General features: G+C 43.4%; 2 protein-coding genes across 6 annotated transcripts in view; one reads left to right on the top strand and one right to left on the bottom strand.

Moving 5' to 3' along the window:
• The first annotated feature begins 422 nt into the window (after positions 1–422).
• On the top strand, positions 423–1,724 carry LOC118396569 (C-C motif chemokine 4 homolog). The gene is made up of 3 exons (XM_035790844.2): positions 423–727; positions 943–1,063; positions 1,252–1,724. Exons 1-3 carry the CDS (start codon positions 664–666, stop codon positions 1,331–1,333), a joined length of 267 nt encoding a protein of 88 aa, XP_035646737.1. The 5' UTR covers positions 423–663; the 3' UTR covers positions 1,334–1,724.
• Position 1,725: 1 nt separating this feature from the next.
• LOC118396568 (septin-7-like) overlaps positions 1,726–12,891 on the bottom strand; it is a 29,039-nt gene continuing 17,873 nt past the window's right edge. For all 5 annotated transcript variants that reach the window (XM_052465668.1, XM_052465670.1, XM_052465671.1 and 2 more), the window contains exons 3-13: positions 12,697–12,803; positions 11,283–11,383; positions 10,974–11,108; positions 8,971–9,088; positions 8,804–8,896; positions 8,541–8,637; positions 5,861–5,912; positions 5,613–5,741; positions 5,235–5,370; positions 3,700–3,845; positions 1,726–3,563 (exon numbers count right to left, since the gene is read on the bottom strand). In XM_052465668.1, the coding sequence (XP_052321628.1) occupies positions 3,524–3,563; positions 3,700–3,845; positions 5,235–5,370; positions 5,613–5,741; positions 5,861–5,912; positions 8,541–8,637; positions 8,804–8,896; positions 8,971–9,088; positions 10,974–11,108; positions 11,283–11,383; positions 12,697–12,803 (1,154 nt within the window). In that variant the 3' untranslated portion in view covers positions 1,726–3,523. The remainder of the gene's footprint in view (positions 3,564–3,699; positions 3,846–5,234; positions 5,371–5,612; positions 5,742–5,860; positions 5,913–8,540; positions 8,638–8,803; positions 8,897–8,970; positions 9,089–10,973; positions 11,109–11,282; positions 11,384–12,696; positions 12,804–12,891) is intronic.

Genomic DNA, 12,891 nt, shown 5'->3' with positions numbered 1-12,891 from the left:
CTCCAACCCTATCCATGTTATTGCTTTAACTGCTGATTGCCGCTTTAAAGGCTTGCAGTAATTGTAATACCCATATTTTATCTATTACAACTAAATAATGCAGGAGGACAACATACAAAGTCACACATCTGAAGATTCAGCTTCTTCCAGGACTGCTGATGTTGTTTGATGATGTCATGTTTACAAATAGCTGATGAAATACAGTAAGAGGAAAAAATATTTTTAGCAAAATGTTGTCATACACTCTGACCCCTTCCTGCTTGATCCACTTCTTGTGAAGATTTGTCACCAGCTTTCCACTGACAGAGGGTTGCTGGAGAGAAGTTGTAAGCACTGTGGTGGCACAGCATTGAATCTTATCTTCACACCATCATGTTTACAGAGTCCCCTACATCTCAAAAAGGAAGTGAATATAAAGACTACAGCCATTGATCAGTAGTGGTTAACTTGGCAAGCTATGGGGGCGTAGGGACATTTTGAGATTATAATGGTAGTGTGTAATGGCACCTACTCTTCAACGAAATATTAATACAACTCTGGAAGTTCCATTATGCATCTGGACAGTATTTATATGGGGAGATGTAACTCTTACGGACTCAGACTAAAGAGGAACCAAGACAACAACAGGGCAAAAGCCAGACCTTCGACATATCTTAAACCATCATGAAGACTACCTGCTTGGCTCTTGGGTTATTGCTGCTGACAGTGTTCCACTCCTATGCTACCCGTAAGTTCATTATATTTTCATAAGGATTGTGCATTAACAGAAGGATGTAACCCAAGTGGGTGCTTATGTGCCCTCTTGATAGGGGCACTTAGATAAGTTATCCTTTTATGATCTTGATTATATACCTGTAAGATTGTCATGCTTATCTTGGGCTGATTGCCTCGTAGTCAATACTCACAAGGATGTTCTAATTGACCCATCCTATCCCCCCACAGCTCTTGGACTGCAGACATCACCAGAAAGCTGCTGTTTCCACTTCCTCAAAGTGAGTGTCCCCCACAAAAAGATTGTCTCAATCCAGAAGACTCACAGTGGCTGCCCCCTACCAGCATTTGTGTAAGTGTTTGTTCCTCTTCCAGTGATGCCAGAGTTCAACAGCAAACACTTAGTTTGAGGCCATTGCATTGTCTCAATTATGGAAGACTAAAGAACTAGTGACTTTCACTGACTTGCAACAGTCATTTAAGGAATAGTACCCATCTGAATAGTACCCTTTTCTTTGTACCATTATTTTTCTACTACAGGGTCAAAACTGTCAAGGGGAAATTGATTTGTTTCCAGTCGAGTGAGCGGTGGGTACAGAAAGCCTTCAACCGGCTCAAATAGCCAGCAGCTGTGGCCACATGTAGAGGCATTGAGAGTTCCAGTCATCCTTGACAACCTCCTCATCATGACTCAAGCCTCACCAGCTCCATGAAGACTACTCTATCCTCGACATACAAGTAGAGACAGTTTTAATGTAGCTCACTGGATGGCACCAAACCGTTGGTTATCATCTTACCCCATGTTTTACTGTATATGTTCACTTTACTATAAAAACTTTCAGAACTATTTCCTACAACACTTAACAGTAAGAAAGTGACATGTTGAAATGCAGCAATAACTATTTTGCAATATATGGAATTGATATGAGTTAAGATGCACATGCACGTTATTGTGTTTTAATGTACTGTATGTGAGAATCCACTGCTTTAATAAAAGGAGAGGAAACATTTCACTTAAGCATAACCTTCATCTTTAATATTAATAATGTACAGTTAGAGAACAGATGATAATAAAATGATGAACAGAATAAAGCTGAAGAGTGTAGATATATATAAAAAAAATATATAAAAACAACAATTCCTAAAGTTATGGCTACCTTCAACATTATTAGATAGGGGAGTGGTTAAAGAATGATTTAGGAAAAGTTTGTCTCAGACCTTAGCTCAAATGAGCCTTTAAGACTTCTCAGACCACGGACTAACTTCTGACTATTACAACTCAGAGACCTGCAACAAGTGACTGGTCCTGAGAAAGCATACAGTTGGCATAGAGTATTATTGTGTGTGTGAGTGTGGCTTGTGAAGGCAGTGTAGGTTGGGTCAGAGGTTGTCTTCTGGTCTTCTGGGATTTGGGGCTTGTGTTTAGTTGTGAAGTATATAACGATTTACAGTCAATTCCATTATGTATGTGAACCAGAAGAAAATTACAGGGGTTTTATGTGTGTTGTATTTATCTATGCATTTTCTGTGTCCCTTTTGCATGTCTTCAAGTGCATCTTAAGATTTCTAGAGGTTTGTCAAATCAAGACTACACTAAAATAATAATTGTTTAACCACTTAAATGATCCTACTGGATTCAAGGGATTGTTGTCCAACCATACATACATAATATATTCAAATAAAACTTGACGGACCTCAGAGAGGTAAGGGTTTAGAGGTGTCACACAATGTGTCTCAGTGTCAGAGTCTCACCATGCGTTTGGGACAAACCCATGCATTGAGAGCTCTCGGTACAGTCCTCAGAACAGGGGACAAGGGATAGATAGGGCTTTAGGTTTAGGGCTTTGACAAAATCCATCACTTCACAATATAAGACATTGCCATAATCACGGTTATCATTGTTTTAGACACCCATATGATTTGTGTAACATTATCTATATAATAGGGACATAATTATCTGCTTCAGTATCCAGAGAATGTTATGACACTGACAATGTTACTGTTTATACCGTTAAGTGTGTCTTCTATTAGTAAAATAGAAGACACAAACACATGGTTTACAGGCACGTGCACACACACAGGCACCCACACACAAGTACACACACATTTAAGATAGGTCACCCCCTTTCCTGAACCTGGCTTTTTCATTTCGACTTGGCTTTTGACTGTCATAATTCAAAACAATTATTTTCCTGTTTCTTGTACACTCGCACCTGACTCGAACCCTTAATAACCACCTACAAGTGTGTGTTTAACATGCACATGTCCCAGGAGTTCAGGGAATGTCCGAGCGTACGTAATGGAGTGTGCTTGTGAATGGTCTTGAGCTTCCTCTGCTGGAAGAAACAGGTGAGCTTGCTAGAGAACAGATTGTAGTACACTAGTATAAAGGATGGCTATGCATGATGCCTGCCATGTGTAAAAGTCCAAAGATCAGAGGGACATAATTTCCTCCTTGTCAGGAATAGAAATAAAAGGTTTTGGCAGACCCCCAAAAGAGGGATGTGGCTGTGTGTGTGTGTATAGTGGTGTATGAGTGTGACATTGGGGCGTGTTGTTGTATGTACTGAATGAGATGCATGTGTGAGGTCCATGTATGACCTAAATAGTATAATAGGGTCAGCTAGCCCACTTTAGAATGTGCAAGTGTAAACACCCTCGTAGCCCTGAGCTAAGTGCAGTGTGAACGCGGCTTATTTGCGTGCGTGTGTGTGTGTGTGTATATATATGGTTTGAGGGTCATAGATTGTGTGAACATCAAAAAGGATGTAAAAACAAGTTTGCAATATTTAATTGGAGGAATAGGTTCAACTTAAAATATTTTTCCCTTCTTTTTGTTCTTTTCCATGGTCCTGTCAAAAAAAAGAGAGAAAAAGGGAATTATTTAATATCTCAAAATTGCATTTAATTGAGAAAAATAGACAAAACATACTATATGCTTGTCTGAGAGAATAAGAGGAAGGACGATTAAATATGTCAGCCACTCACTTAGAAGCGTCAAGTTTCTGCTGCTCCAGTATACGTTGCTGTGCCTCCCAGTTTGACTTCTCTTCCTCATGGTGACGCCGTTTCTCCTCCAGTTCCTTATACTGAACCTCCAAGTTCTTTTTCATCTGCTCGTGGCGTCGCTCCAGCTGAGAAGGGAGGCAAATGTGTTACTTGTGAATAAAACAGACAGATACACACATCCAAATTGACTTGAGGCTCTACCTCGCCTGTCCTTATTAGAGGTCGACCGACTATGATTTTTCAACGCCGATACCGATTATTGGAGGACCAAAAAAAAGCAATACCGATTAATCGGACGATTTTTAAATGTTTTATTTGTAATAATGACAATTACAACTATACTGAATGAACACTTATTTGAACTTAATATAATACATCAATAAAATCAATTTAGCCTCAAATGAATAATGAAACATGTTCAATTTGGTTTAAATAATGCAAAAACAAAGTAAAAGTGCAATATTTGCCATGTAAGAAAGCTAACGTTTAAGTTCCTTGCTCAGAACATATGAAAGCTGGTGGTTCCTTTTAATGAGTCTTCAATATTCCCAGGTAAGAAGTTTTAGGTTGTAGTTATTATAGGAATTATTGGACTATTTCTCTATACCCTTTGCATTTCATTAACCTTTGACTATTGGATGTTCTGATAGGCACTTTAGTATTGCCAGTGTAACAGTATAGCTTCCGTCCCTCTCCTCGCTCCTCCTTGGGCTCGAACCAGGAACACAACGACAACAGCCACCCTCGAAGCAGCGTTACCCATGCAGAGCAAGGGGAACAACTACTAGAAGGCTCAGAGCGAGTGAGGTTTGAAACGCTATTAGCGCGTGCTAACTAGCTAGCCATTTCACTTCGGTTACACCAGCCTCATCTCGGACTTGATATGCTTGAAGTCATAAACAGCGCAATGCTTGACGCACAACAAAGAGCTGCTGGCAAAACGACAAAAGTGCTGTTTGAATGAATGTTTACGCGCCTGCTTCTGCCTACCACCGGTCAGTCAGATGCTTAGATACTTGTATGCTCAGTCAGTTTATATGCAACGCAGGACATGCTAGATAATATCTAGTAATATCATCAACCATGTGTAGGTAACTAGTTATTATGATTGATTGATTTTTACAAGATAAGTTTAATGCTAGCTAGCAATTTACCTTGGCTTACTGCATTCGCGTAACAGGCAGTCTCCTTGTGGAGTGCAACGAGAGACAGGTCGTTATTGTGTTGGACTAGTTAACTGTAAGGTTGTAAGATTGCATGTCCCTGAACGAGGCAGTTAACCCACCGTTCCTAGGCTGTCATTGAAAATAAGAATGTGTTCTTAACTGACTTGCCTAGTTAAATAAAGATTAAATGTGTAAAAAAACACACAAAAAAACAGCAAAATCGGTGTCCAAAAATACCGATTTCTGATTGTTATGAAAACTTGAAATCGGCCCTAATTAAATCGGCCATTCCGATTACTCGGTCGACTTCTAGTCCTTATGTCTCCCAATTGGTGTACACACACACACCTCAGCCTCAGAGTCCTTCAGTTTCTGTTTCTTCTCCTTGACCTTCATCTCAAACACCTGCTCCATCTCGGTTTCCATCTTCTTCATCTTCATGACATGTTCCCTCCGCTCCTCCTCCATCTGGGCCAGGGGGCTCCTACAGGTCAAAGGTGAGGGACCAAACATCAAGAATCACTAACAGTGACCAGTGATTAACGAAGCACATCCCAACCAATACTGTCTGGTCACCGTCACTTAATGACATTATGACTCAAACGTCAGGTTCATCTATGAAATAAGCTTTACAGCATATTTTAGATTCTTTCTCAGCCTGTCTGATTACTATTGAACATATCAGATCTATGGTATTTCCTCTGATGATTAAGGTCTCTCTCCTACCTGGTCATTTGGTTCTTGGTCTTGCTGGTGTCCACTCCTCCATTGCAGGTTACGGCAGCAAGCTTCCTGCTGCGATAGTTCTCATAGTGGACGTTGTTGGTCACATCCTTCAGATCTTGCATATGGGTCCTACAGGAGAGAATTGGGGAAGTTGGGTCTCAAATAATTATATCACTGTAAATACCGTGTTATAATCACTGACAATAATGGATGAATAAAAGGGTTGACATGCATCCTCTGTCTCTCACCTGATCAGCATGTTCCGTAACACAGTGAAGTCACAGTGCTCGCCGTTCTCCACTAAAACAGGAAGAGAGAGAGATGTCAGAGACCCACAGAGACTGTTCTCTTCACATCGCCATCAATCATTATTGGGTACTGGTAGAATACACACCAGTTCCCAGAATTCCCGGTAACATTACAAAGGCTCTTGGATCAAAAGGGACAATTTCTACTCTCGGAGCCAAAAATCACTGGGTCGCTCAGCTAGTCTACATTCTTATTACAGGTAATTACCCGATGAGACTGTTAGGTAGTCAAACACACAGACAACGCAACAAAGTCATTGGCCAAAAGGACCCGTGCTCAGACTGTAAACAAGAATGTGTCTGCTCAGTGAACACACAGACATGGTTAAAACTATCACTAAGGACAGAGACACATTTCACTGGACCACTGCTCAAACACACACATTCAGTAGTATACAGTACATAGAGTAGTCAACAGACAGACATGTCACAGACCAGACAGACCACTGCTCTAAGGCATACATTTCAGCTGATTAAACACACACATTCAGTAGTATACAGTACATAGAGTAGTCAACAGACAGACATGTCACAGACCAGATAGACCACTGCTCTAAGGCATACATTTCAGCTGATTAAACACACACATGGTTAAAAGATCACATGGGATTCTGGAAAAGGACCGCAGAGACACTGCTGCTGAGGATGTGGATTTCTCCTCTTTCCTGATCAAAACATGTCTCCTTTACTACATAGCTCCTCTCCCCAGGCCCCACCTTATCTGGGGCTAAGCCTAATGTGCATCACGCTGTCAGCTGTGGATCTCAGGAAGAGGAGGAGGACACCTTACCCGTGAGGTGCATGCATAGAGCCCCTGCTGTCACCTACCTGAGTGACTTCTGACGGGAGGGAGGAGAGGACACACAGGAACCCAGGTCCTGCCCAGGTGACCCCTGTAACCCGTGTCTGTCCACCCTGACTGTCTACTGAACGAGGGGTTACATGAGGGGAGATGAGGGCTGGCAGGGCAGGCCAGCCTCAGTGATGGGATGGGAGAGGAGGGTTTGGTTGAGGTGGGGTCACAGGGTCATAACAAAGCATGGTTGTAGCTCTAATGGAAAGACACACCCTCGGCCGATTGGCTGAAAACTCCTGATGTACTCCTGGACTGCCTCCTCACTGTTGTTTTCAGTGACGTGCTGTTAAAACAGAGCAACACTGAGAGCAAGATCACTGCTATCGCATGGGGTCAGCTGCCCATCAGGAGTTTTAAGCCCGAGTGCTTTAGCTACTAATGGTCGTTAGATTATGATACCTGCATGGAGGTTTCCATTGAATGAGCCAAGAACAGGGAAAAATGTCTTATCCCATCACAAAGAAGTTATTGTAAAATGTTCTATGAATCAATATGCAACGGAGTATGTGTGATGGACCCCCTGTGGGAACTACAGGGAGTGTCAGCAAACAGGATCACAGTGCAAGGATTTAGCCCAACAGAGTGTATATAGATAAGTGACTGTTCTTAGATAATGCATGCAAAATATGTATACATTCACATACTATGTATACAATACGTTTGTGCATTTCCAACTCTTAACAGTGCTACAATTGAGTGTTGACGAGTGGCCAAATGATGACTAAAACGAATAAAGGTAGATCATGCAGTTCTGGAAAAGGTATGACTTAATATAAAAAGGTATACTTCAGGATTTTGGCAATGAGGCCCTTCATCTAGCGTGTTAGTCGATACCCATAGACTTCCAGCCATTGTGCTAACGCTAGTTAGCATTGGCTCACAAAACTACCTCTAAATTCCTTCATACTGGACACAGACGCATAAAAAATGGAATCCACAAGGTCATCTGACTCTGGGGAAGTAGATAAAGGGCCTCATTGCCCACATCCAAAAGTATCCCTCGAAGATAATCAGGTACCTATTAACATGAGTTAGAGGGTGATGTTGCTCTATTCTAGGAGAAGCGTTAGCGCTGAACAGCCTATAGATTTCTCAATTAGTAAGAGCTCCACTTTGACCATCAACCTAATGTCGCAGCAACAAAAAGTGAAGAGGGGAGGAAGGCCTGAGGGAGAGGGGTATCAAATGTGAGAGATGGTTTTGTTTACCAAAAATGCCCTCTGTCAGTCATGGAAAAGAATAGACAGAAAGAAAAAAGAGAAAAGAAAGAATGAAAAAGTGAAAGACTGATACGGTCAACCACTGATACGGTCAACGGTCAACCACAGAGCAACACTTGAAAATGAAAGAAAATGTATTTCAGGGAACTTAAAACAAAAGAAAATCAAGTGGATAACAACAACGATTCATTGTGGCCAATGGTGAAAAAAGGGGTGACAAGGTCTCTCTCTCTCTCTGAAGTCCCTGGGGCGGTACAGTACAGTGTTCACTGCCAGAGAGACCATGATACTCTAGTAGAAGAACCCTGTCCCCCTTTTCCAGAATCCCTGTCAGAAACACTCTGGGGGGAGGGGGGGATTTCCTGGGAGGCCATGCAGTTTCCCTACACTAGGTCTCCACACTTCCGTGCTTCATCCACTTGCATGGCACAGTGAGTGACATTAATAAAGAACATTCTCCAGAACAACAACCCACAGACAATACCATGCCACTGTCTCATCTCAGACAGAACAGAGAACCCAGCCAGGCCCATACTGAACCTACCTTCTGCCACGCCCCAGGGGTACTGACGACCTCTGACCTTCTTGCCGTTCACTTCAATCACCACGTTGCTGCCAACCACTGCCAGAGGCATCCGCTCCTGCCGCACAGGGGGACAGAGGGAGAAGTGACAGTTAATCAGTGAGCCTGTACAGTATCGACAACCTATTAGATAACCAAACTGACAGGGACAAAACAAAATGGCAGATGGGGACTAGTGTGGACTGATACCAATGACCGTATCAGTCTCTCTCATTGGACACTACCTTGATCTTCCGGATGAGCTTGCTGTCCTCATCGTCCTCGGTGTCAGGAAACTCATAGATTCTGATCTTGTGTTCTTGGATTTCCTTCATGATCTGAGTTGAAGGTAAAAATGACATGAGTAATTGCCATACACATGTGTTTGTGCAAACACGAATAATGAACACACCTGTTTCTTGAACAGCTGGCATTCTTCAGGTGTCAGAGTGTCTGCCTTGGCGATTAGAGGGATCACGTTGACCTTGTCATGGAGACGCTTCATGAACTCAATGTCCAGGGGCTTCAGCCTTCAATGCATTTTACACAGTTAAAAAAATATATGTTCTGAGGCTCTGTTGTTGCACAGTCAAAACAGATACACAGTCAGTCAGACAAACACAGGCAGGCAGGCAGGGAAGGCTGACTTATGCGTTGATGTGACACAGTCCTGAATAATTCTCTGTAGTGGTGATCTTGGGCTTGTGATCATGGTGATCTTAGGCTTGTGTGTGGCCACTCGGCCATGAAAACCCATTTCATGAAGCTCCAGACGAACAGTTATTTTGCTGACGTTGCTTCCAGAGGCAGTTTGGAACTCGGTAGTGAGTGTTGCAAACGAGGGCAGATGATTTTCACACGATAAGCACTTGATCGGTCCTGTTCTATGAGCTTGTGTGGCCTAACACTAAGACTTTCCACTTCACAATAACATCACTTAAAGTTGACCGGAGCAGCTCAGCAGGGTACAAATTTGACGAACTGACTTGTTGGAAAGGTGGCATCTTATGGTGGTGCCACATTGAAAGTCTGAGCTTTTCAATATGGCCAATGTTTGTCTATGGAGATTGCATGTCTGTGTGCTCGATTTTATTATCCTGTCAGCAACGGGTGTGGCTGAAATAGCCGAATCCCCTAATTTGAAGGGGTGTCCAAATACTTTTGTATATACTGTATAGTGTATTTTCTTTTTTCCCAGTCAGTGACCACTAATAATTATGTCATGGTGGGATCATGAGGGATTCTCTTTGTTATTCTCTCTGTGATGTTCTCACTCTGGCTGATGAGGGAGTAGGTGGACAAAGGGGCTCTTCTTCTCTGTGGCCTGAGAGAGTGAGTTCTGTCCAGGGACTGGAGGGGAGAGCTGGAGGGGGCAAAGCAGTAAGGGTGATGGGGGGGCGGTGGGGAGGGCTGTGGATTCCAGGAATATACAGACACAGAGCAACAGACCCGCTGTTACAGGTCACAGGACTAAAGGGGGCATATGAAGTGTGGGGAGAGCGACAGGGACAGACCTGGCAGAGGAGGAAGGTCACATTCTGAATTTGTCTCCACATTAGCAGAGGCAAGGACTGACATGATTTCTGATCTCTTAATGCATTACCTTGTGTTGGTCTAACAACGGACATTTTCATGATCTTATATAATGTCACAACCACGTCAGTGTCCATAGTCCTCCTTATATGGCTACATATAATTACAGCAACCATTTGACTGGTTAAAATATGTAGGATTGGATAGATCCTAACACAAAAAGTGGGCCTAGCTGATTTGCTACGGAGGCTATCTACGGAGGCGTTTTTCTAAGCTGAAAATAAAGCGTCCCATTCCCAGGGATTCTGAGCTCAGGGGCTCCTCAGTGAGCTGCCTCCTCCTGATTGGCTGGCTCAGTGATGGTGAGAGCGCTTCCATCTCATCCTCAGTCTAGTGGGTGTTATGCAATCTTGTAGGTCACAACATTGGCAGCCTACATCTCTCTCGGTCTTGCTTCCCACTCACATATGTGAACTCACGCATGTGCCTACTCTCCACTCATACATTCCTGTTCACATTAGGGCTCACATACACAGGCAAGCAGAGATAATCGATAAAGGCACACATACATGCAATCAAAAGCATAATGTCATGCCTTCTACAACACAGAGTTAATGCACATGGAAATACATAGCCACTTAACTCAGAAGCAGCATAGAGAACACTTTATAATTACAGTACACATGCGGTATAACATTTGTTATAATTTTAAACGTGTTTCAGCTCATACGAGTCTCTTTATCAGACAAGGAAAGGTGGGTAGCATAGGCTTCATATATTTAGCCATCAAAGAGTATATACTATACATCCTATGACATCAATGTAGTACTGGTACATGATCACAAAAGGACTGTTCTCCCAAGGTCTGTCATCAGTACTCACCCGTGGCCAGAGGGGGCGATGAAGTACAGGCAGCAGTGAACTCTGTTGTCTGGCATCAGTCGTCGGTTCACCCTGGACTCTGCATTCAGGAAGTCCTCACACTTACTGTCAATGAAGTTAATGACAGGCTGCCAGCTGAGAGGGGGGATGAAAGAGAGGTGAGAAAGAGTAAAATAGGAAAATGTTGTTCACCTCTACATTTAGGCACTCATTGACGCAGAGAGAATATTGCATATAGTCACACTCTTACACAACAAACAAACTCCACCATATCTTTCATACATGCTCACATTCACTCCCAATACTCACCAGTTACTATTGTCCACTGCATCTCCAAACCCTGGCGTATCGACGATAGTGAGAGTGAGCTGGACACCCCCTTCCTTCACCAGAACCTTGGACTGCTCCACCTGCAAAACAGTAACACAGTGGCTCTAAGACATAAGTCCATAGCTCCCATTTCATCTCTCAGCTCCCCCATACACTACGGCTCATCTATAGCTTAATCATGTTAGTCCTGGGGGATGGCAGCTGTGACAGTGATATGGTGCTGGTAGATTTTTCACGGTTTAGGAGACAAATGCATAATTAGCTTCCCGCGCCGGTCTGTTTCAGTTGCTGCATACTTTCACAAGGGTAGTTATTTTGGGGCGACCTCTTTCAGTCTTTCTAAACACGCAAAAACACATTCTTTGCCTTTGCAAAACACTTTAGTTTAGATGCACATTCTTTTCTAGCAGGGCATATATCAAGCACTCAAAATACTTTCGTAAGAGTGTGTGTGTGCGCGCGCCTGCATATCTGCTTTTAAATCCATTTCAGTGAAAGAGAAACAAAATACCCCAAAAATGTGCACCCATCAATTGAGTGAAATCTGAGTAGACAGAATGTGACCATTTGACAGACATAAGAGATTGTTCTGGAATATAAATACCCCCCCCCCATCTCTCCCCCTCAGCCCATGGCAGCCGCAGCAGACAGCCGCACACAGCACACTGGGCCCAAGTCTACCCCTCTACATTTACATGGTGGCTTTGGTCTACCCCAACAGCTCCATTTCTAAACATTGGACGCACTCTTCAATGGAGGATCAAATACATCAGCAGGAACCACGGGGACCCCAGAGACACAACCAGGAATCTTAGGCCTCAACAAATCTGAAAAACAACTTACGGTCTACATTCAAAATTAAGTCACACGGTAATATCTTGAAAACAGCTTTGCAAAAGTGTGGTTCTAATTCAGGAAATGATGACTCAAAGGTTACTAACTCCCACCTCAGTGCTCGCCGTGTGATGGAGATAAAACCCAAATATAGCAGCCAAACACCGCCCTAGTGTGTGTGCCTTTGCATATACATCACAAAGACAGAAAGCCGATGCCCAGGATGCCTCCGAGATGAGAGTCTTGTGTTTGGTGGGAAAGTCACCACTGGGTGTTGTTTCATGGGAACATTCCTAACCTCCTACTGACCCCTTCAGGCCCCAAGAGGAACCCCCCCCCCAGTCTCGTCATCTGTCCCTCTTCTGTTTATCAAGGACATATAAGGACAAACACTGTGGGCTCTATCTCTGGCTGCTGGTGCTCTGGGTGCACTGCCTCTGGTCCGGCCGCTGTGACCATCCAGTGGCTATTGGGTTTGTTTGTATTGGCCTGAGAGCTTTGTGCTCTTTGCTCGTGTTGCACTTCCACATGTGGAAAGGGGGGTGGGGGTGTAGGCTACCTGCACAGTCTTCTTGATCCGTAGGGATGGGCCAGGGTAATCCTTGGAGTACAGGTCAGTCAGGAAGAGGGAGTTGATGAGCGTGGATTTCCCCAATCCAGACTCACCTATGGGAGGAGATCTGACGTCAGTTACATCATTGTGAGGAATTCAGCATATAGCTTTTATCTGGCTATGCAGTATGCATACACCAAA

This window comes from Oncorhynchus keta, chromosome 17 (assembly GCF_023373465.1).
Source record: "Oncorhynchus keta strain PuntledgeMale-10-30-2019 chromosome 17, Oket_V2, whole genome shotgun sequence".
Taxonomy (NCBI): domain Eukaryota; kingdom Metazoa; phylum Chordata; class Actinopteri; order Salmoniformes; family Salmonidae; genus Oncorhynchus; species Oncorhynchus keta.
Note: the sequence above shows the minus strand (reverse complement) of the source record. Positions and strands in the feature narration are given on the sequence as shown.